This window comes from Melanaphis sacchari, unplaced genomic scaffold, assembly GCF_002803265.2.
Source record: "Melanaphis sacchari strain LSU unplaced genomic scaffold, SCAv2.0 Contig111_pilon_pilon, whole genome shotgun sequence".
Classification (NCBI taxonomy): Eukaryota; Metazoa; Arthropoda; class Insecta; order Hemiptera; family Aphididae; genus Melanaphis; species Melanaphis sacchari.
The window spans coordinates 418,136-425,752 of NW_020270431.1; the positions used below are offsets into that span (position 1 = coordinate 418,136).

The 7,617-nt window shown below is 30.7% G+C and overlaps 1 protein-coding gene across 1 annotated transcript; it reads left to right on the plus strand.

The window, feature by feature from the left end:
- Positions 1-910: 910 nt before the first annotated feature.
- On the plus strand, positions 911-2,557 carry LOC112603839. Its single transcript, XM_025352617.1, has 2 exons — positions 911-1,103; positions 1,893-2,557. Exons 1-2 carry the CDS (start codon positions 911-913, stop codon positions 2,555-2,557), a joined length of 858 nt encoding a protein of 285 aa, XP_025208402.1.
- Positions 2,558-7,617: the final 5,060 nt, after the last annotated feature.

Below are 7,617 nucleotides of genomic sequence, written 5' to 3' on the forward strand. Positions count from 1 at the left end.
AGCTGATGATATTAGATCAATTGGCTGTCCTTTTATCAGTTGCCACAGTGTATTACAAAGTATTTTGAAAATTTTTGGGATTCAGGCGGTGACATCATTGTTCGAGGGCTACAGTCACTCGGTAACTTACTGTTATTTTCTGTCACATGGAAAAAAATTAGATCGGGTAGACAAGCTAAAGGTCCCGTGGGTTGTACTACTTTAATGTCCCGAAAATCATGTCTCCGTCTCGATCCGTCTATCAAGATACATCAAGTCTGAATAATTGGTAGTTCCCAGTATTATTTAAAAAAATGTACAAGCTTTAGAGATATTATTATCAATCTTATTTTTATTTTAGAAAAATGTTTTTCTTGAATATATATTTATTGTAGAATCACTATTAAATCAACGTTGAACGGAACTGATGTGTATAATTATTGCAGTAGGTATGTAGTAAGGATATTGAATATAGTACAGTGAATTTGAATAAAATTACTAATACTGTATCTAGATGGATTTAGTATATTATCTAATATACTTAGGTACTACTTAGTCAACATTCATTTTTATCATTTATTTTTTTGAATTTACTGCGACAGTGGATTCACTAGACTGATTACACCAATCGTAGTTTTTACTGCAGCATGGTTCTGTATCACTTATAATTATTTTTATTATTAATCTAATATTAATTACAGTATTAAAGTTCATATAATATTTATATTTATATATTATACAAATTGTAAAGAAAAAAAGTTAGAAAATTTAAATTATTTCAAATATTTTATATTTTAATACTTAAATTAAATAATCAAAATTCTTTGATTCGATTAAATCCTCTTTTATACTTCTTTGTGTATAGTTTTGGTTAAACATATTTGTTATACTAATGTATTATTAAAATTATATTGTTTTTCACAGTTGTGAAATGTTTTCTCTTGCCAAGTTAGCGTACTCTGTTTGTGACGATGATGATAGAATATTTTATGATAATTTGGAGACATTAAAAATCGATATTCAACCTTGTTGTATCGATGTATTGAGATACCTAAAGAACGAGACAGGATCAAATATTAAAGATGTTGATTTTTACCATGATAATAAATTTAAAAACAATGCAGGTAAGTAATATGGCCTAAAACGAATATAAAGGTTATAACAAACTCTAATATTGTTGCCCCAGTTACTCTTATTTATAAAACCCAACTATTGTAACTTATTATTTGTACTCGTATAACATCATTAAATACCACACTAGTTGATCACCTTTTATCCTTTAATTCGAGTCTGCACATACAATATCGAACGATCGGTATGGCAAATATTAATAATGCTTGTGAAGGGAGTGAGAATTTTGAGCTCCATAAGTACTTATTCAAATAGTAGTCCCAGGACTTGGAAAGGTTTTTTCTAAATATTTTATTTAATGTGTTTGTTATAATACCTCGATATTATTCACGAACGTGTCCTACTTTTTTTTTTTTTATTGAAACTCACTGGATTAATTATGTACATAATAAACCTCTTAAGAGGATTCTAATACTGAGAAATAATTGAGAGCTTTACTTCTTTTATTTATAAACATGTGTTCTATATTATGAGTAAGCCGGTTATGTTGTTTGTTAAATTTTCATTGAATCTTAGGCTTATATTTATTTTGCTTATATAATTGCAATATTTGTTGTCTTATTATTTTATACATCTATGCTAATAATATATACTATTTTATATTTCAGCCAATTATGACGTTTATCTTAGTAAAATAAATAAAATAATATTCAAACGTCATTTATTTTTTGAAGGGTCGACGACAATTTTTCCCCACTATAATACCATCACTTCACATTGCGATCTCGTGCCGATTCCGTTTCAAGCCATACCATCCGGCAATAATCAAAAATACGGCGCAGCCGACTCAATGAGCGAAAAAGCCGCTGCCAGCGGACATTTGGAGTGCTTGGCGTTCGCCGAAAGTCGCGGGTTCCCGTGGACACGGGCCGTGTGCGCCCACGCGGCCGCCAACGGACAGCTCGAGTGCCTTAAGTACGCGCGCGAACAGGGCTGTCCGTGGGACGTGACGGTGTGCGAGTACGCCGCGGCCAACGGCCATTTGCAGTGCCTGCAGTATGCCCGGGAACACGGCTGTCCGTGGGACGAGATCGTGTGCGAGAAGGCGGCTGGCCGTGGCCAACTCGAATGTCTGGCGTACCTCCAGGACAACGGGTGTCCGTGGGACGCGGCCACGTGCGAGGCGGCCGCGGCCGGCGGGCACATCGACGTTCTGCGGTATGCGCGCGACCACGGCTGCCCGTGGGACTCGTCGACGTGCTGTGAAGCTGCGGCCAATGGCCACCTGGCGTGCCTGGCGTATGCCCACGAAAACGGCTGTCTGTGGGATAAAACGACGTGCGAAGCGGCCGCAGCCGGTGGCCACCTCCATTGTCTGACGTACGCGCACGGTAACGGTTGCTTGTGGGACATGATCACGTGTGACGAGGCCGCGTCGAACGGGCACGACTCATGTCTGGAATATGCGCGGGAAAACGGTTGCCCGTGGGATGGACATATTCCATGAATAGTTTACCACCGTAGTTAGATTATATTTAATTATTGTTTATTATTATATTGTTAAGTAGGTACATTACAACTTATTGCGTGAAACATCTATGTGTAGACGTTCTTATTAATCGTATTTGTCTCTCAGATAGTATTTAGTCTAGTTTTTAGCTATTTCGCTGGACTGTTGGTTTCGGAAAAACTCGATATTATCGTTGCACCAGTGAAACGTGGATCACGAATAATTCTATGATTATGAGTTGGTTAGTATGGTTAGAAAATACGAATACATTCTAGTCAATGGTCTAGACCAGTGGTTCTTATATAGATTTTTAAAGTAAACATAAAATTAAAATTATCAACTATTAATAAAAATGTTTATAATTTAATACTCTACGTGGCGTATAAATAAAGAGATAGTAAAGATTTTATCTTTATTAATAATAATTATTTACAATTGGTTTTCTGAATATTAAAATACAGTCTGCTTCTTTGAAATTTTTTAAATACATCACTGTAATTCAATTAATTATTTTACATTTTTTTTTCTTAAGTGTATAATGAATATTCTATATTTATATGACTTAAATTAAATTATTTTTTGTTTTAATAAAAGATAAAAAAATACAGCAAAATGTATTATCCTGTTTTTGATTATAAATAGAAATATTGCTCACTGTATATTTTAAAACGTTTAATATTTATATCCTACTATATTATCAAATTATAAACATTTCTATTAGTAATTCAACGAAGTAAATTTAAATATAATAACTATAATAATCAAAATGTCCGTATTACGGTTATGTTAATTGTTAATATATTATGTAGACCTATAACATTACAGTATAGATTTTGGAATTGTTATAAGCTTTTATATCGGTCTGATGACCGCGTTTTACTCCTATTGGGTATATAGTATTACCAGTGATTCTTAACCTGTGGTCCGCGGCCCCTGGGGGTCCGTCACACTCATGTTGGGGGTCCACGGTAGCCTTAACACATAACATACATCAATACGAGACATAACGCGACATTGTTACAATAATGTTGGATTTTTATTTATTTTTTCATATGTAATATATCTTATTACATAAAAGATAAACCTATATTATCTTATTTACATAAATTTTTTATGAACAATTAGGTGTAACAAAAATATTATAAATTATATGTTTTGTTATGTCTACTTATATAATTATTAATATTAAATAATTATTATAATTTTGGTTATAATAACATGAAATGTTTTGTAAAAAAAAAGTATTAAAAAAAAAAAATTGGTAAGGATGTCCACAATTTCTAAAAATCTTTGATCAAGGGTCCATGATCTACAAAAGGTTAAGCACCGCTGATATAGTCTGTAAACGGTATACCTAAATCAAATCGCAGATTTTGGGTAGCAGATATTCGCTTATAGGGAGGGAATTTCTGAAGAATATTTAATACAATAGTCAATAATACCTGACCGTGGACAGCTATTCCGTTCGATTTTCCTCATTAGATTATCTTCTTAAAGTGTAGAAAAGTATATGAGTGTGCTTGATTTGATAATTTTTATTTGTAGCATTTGGAAATACATCATTGAAATAATATTGTAGCTTAGCTTTTCTTCTTGTAATTAATTTATGTTTTTTGTTGTACATCCATATCACAATTGACGTAGGTATTAGAATCTTAAAATATTGGTTTGATCAATGTTTAATTTAATAATATTTTTTTACTGTATTATTTAAATTTATTTTTTACATTACGAATATCTGCTTTAAAAACATAAATGATTTGGTAAAAAAATAGTAACTATCTAAAAAACCGAAACTGCTGTACTACCTGTGTTGAGTTCATATGGTGGTTATTGGTTAGACCTCTGGACACAGAAGTAAAAAGTGAAGACTAAACAATGAACAAAAATTAGTAATTATACAGCTTTTATACACTACAAATATATACATAGACCATAGTACTATTTATATATTGTTCTTGGAAGACAAACAAAAATAATCAGAAGCAACAATTATCATAAGATATCTAAGAATAACGAAAACTAAAACCAAACATTAAATTTAGAGTCGATTGTCTATATCATAGACTCTATGGTATATGCGACTAGATCAGCAAGTTTATTAAAATAAAAATGACTGAATTATAGCAGATTCAAAAGTAACGTTTTAGAGTTTTAGACGCATAAACGTGTCATTGTCCCATTACAATAAAGTCCGTTGATAGTTCTTGATATTTGATAGATAAATATTATTTATTTATTATCAATGTTTTAATCGTTAGTTTAATAATTATTAATTTCGGAAAATAGAAATCAGCATTAAAACATACAGCATTAAAAATTTGAATCATAATTCATAGCACTTTTTATGAACTGCACAACATTTAAACAAAAACTGCACATTTTAATTTAGAACTGTACATTTTGTGTACAACTACCTACTTGTTAGTACAAGCCCTGGGAAAATGTATTATTTAAAGTATAAATACATTTTTTTATAATTATTATTAAATAACAGTATGGCATTAGTATATATTTTAATCTATGGTGAAGATGGTGACACGCACAGTATTAAATTAAAAAAGACATTCGTAAGAAGTTTTAAGGTTTAATAAGAAAAAAAGTCACCAAATTAATTAACACACAGAGTAAATAAAATATAGCTAAAACTTTTTTTTAACACGCTGCACGAGTACATAAAGGTTCGTTATCTCTGATGTATGGTATTGGTACTGTAAGTTGAACTAATTGTTTTTCAATAATATTGTAGGTATATTTTATATAATATAAGTTTTATTTGAAAATGTTATTTTTCATTTAAACATTTAATTGGAAATGTCTATAAAAATAATTAATCTTAACTTTATACTCGTCTACAAAATGGCGACGATAAAATAGTTTGATCAAGAACCGTTGATAATCGGACAGAGTGCGCAAGGGATTCTAAGTAAATAGTAAACGGTCACTGTTTTTCTGATGACCAACGAAAAATATCATGGTTAATCGTTATATAGGTTAAATAAATGAACGCCAGTCGCTTTGAATGTGTTAAGCAGTTAGTCGACTAAATAGTGGAAATAGGTATAAATGTATTGATCGTGGTCCATAATCAATATTGTACATAATATTATATATGTTCCATTTGTCAATCGCAATAATTCCGTCATGGGTCAGTAATCAGTCGTAAAAAACATGGAAGTCATTGTCTTTTTCTCCACGTTCGTTGTGCAGTTCGATCTATTATTAATATTTATTAAATCATTTTTACGCCATCGTTCACAGGTGCAAATAGATAATATAAATAATGGCGGCGTGCAGAGCTTGGATATTCAGCAGGTGAGTCTTGCACGTACGCATATTATAAATGCGATTTTCGATGTTTCGTTATAATATCTGATCATTTGTTTCCCGAGTATGACGAGCCAAGGTGAGGCGCACAGCATTCACCTTTTATTGATAGATGCTTACAGGATCTAATTAAAAGAAGTAAAAATGTACCACCAAATATTCTATGACTTAAATAAATGTAGAGGAATACCTATATATAAATTGTTAGTATCTCTGTAACTACGATTTTTCTTACTTATGTATAAGCATAACATTGTACCTACAGTCATAGGATGAAAACAAAAACAATTGTTGGAAAAATTATTGGTTTATTGATTTTAGAGATTGCTTAGTTTTCTATTTAGTGGCGTGGCATGATCGTGAGTATTTAGAGGATGTAAGCAGTGATATTTTTTTTCATAAGTGATTAGAATAATACTATACGTTTATACCTAATAAGTAATAATAAATTATGTAAAAATAAATTTCATCCTTTAACATGTTATAAATTCAAGAAAACAAAGAATTTATATAACTGTAAAAGGCTATAAAGCCAATGATAGTATAGATAAGAATAAAACTACTAAACTACTACAACGTGTCGAACTAGGGTGCTACTACGCTTTTAGCATAAGCAATATCAGATGTGCTTACAAACGCTAGCTATATACTTGACCCCCTCTATGACACTGGGCAATTCGAAAACAATAGTTGCGCGTAAGCAATTTCAGAATGTGTTTCACTGTAGTGGAATTTATTATAGTTCGATCATATTATGATATATAGACTATCTATAAATAGACCGTTAATTGATGGTTTTCCATAAATAGTTAGTAATCACTAATCAGTGGATAGCGTACAGCACCAATAAAACGATAACAAAAACCACTGCCTGTAACTTTAAATATTTTATAAATAAAAATAAAATTTAAAAAATTATTTATTATGTACCTATTAGACTTTATTGATCAAATTTATTTTTCCTTTGAATTTAAAGTGTAAGTAGTGCTTAAAATGCTTATATGTGCATGCTACGCCCCTTATTTTATTAAAGAAAATATTATGAATAATAATATATAAAAATATAAAATATATAAAATCTGGAATAGTAATATAATTGGCCAGAAATTTTGGAATCCGAACAAACTTGTACCTGTTCTTTGTAAGTTATTCTGTTTTGTATGTTTCTATAACTGTTATTAGAATTATTTAGAATATTTTATTATAATTTAAAGTATATAAAATATTATTTAATAGATGTTCGCTACTCTGCTAGATACCTAGCTAAATTTTTAATTTGAAGTTAAATCTCCGTCAAGTAATTACGTTATGTGTTATATGGTGGTTTTTAGAATAACATAATTGGAACACAATTTAAGTACGTATACAAATTAATGAAAAGTATTATTATCAAAATCTCAAAAATATTCTTGAGCTATTTCTGAGTTGGAATAACGTATAAATAAAATATATAAGAATTTATTAAATACTAATAATATCATAGGTATTGTAAATAAGGTTAAACAATAATGTACGGTAATAATTAATATTATAAATAATAATATACAAATATAGGTAATTTTATATTATTGTAACAATATTATCGTGTGTAGTGCTATGTTTTTGACTAGATTCTGCGACCGCGTACCGTCACCTCCTTTGCGTCATCCAAGAGGGGTTGTTGCTGGGGGTCGATGATGGTGGTGGCGTTGGTTGTATAAAAGGGTAGTCGGCATTTGGACACTGTCATT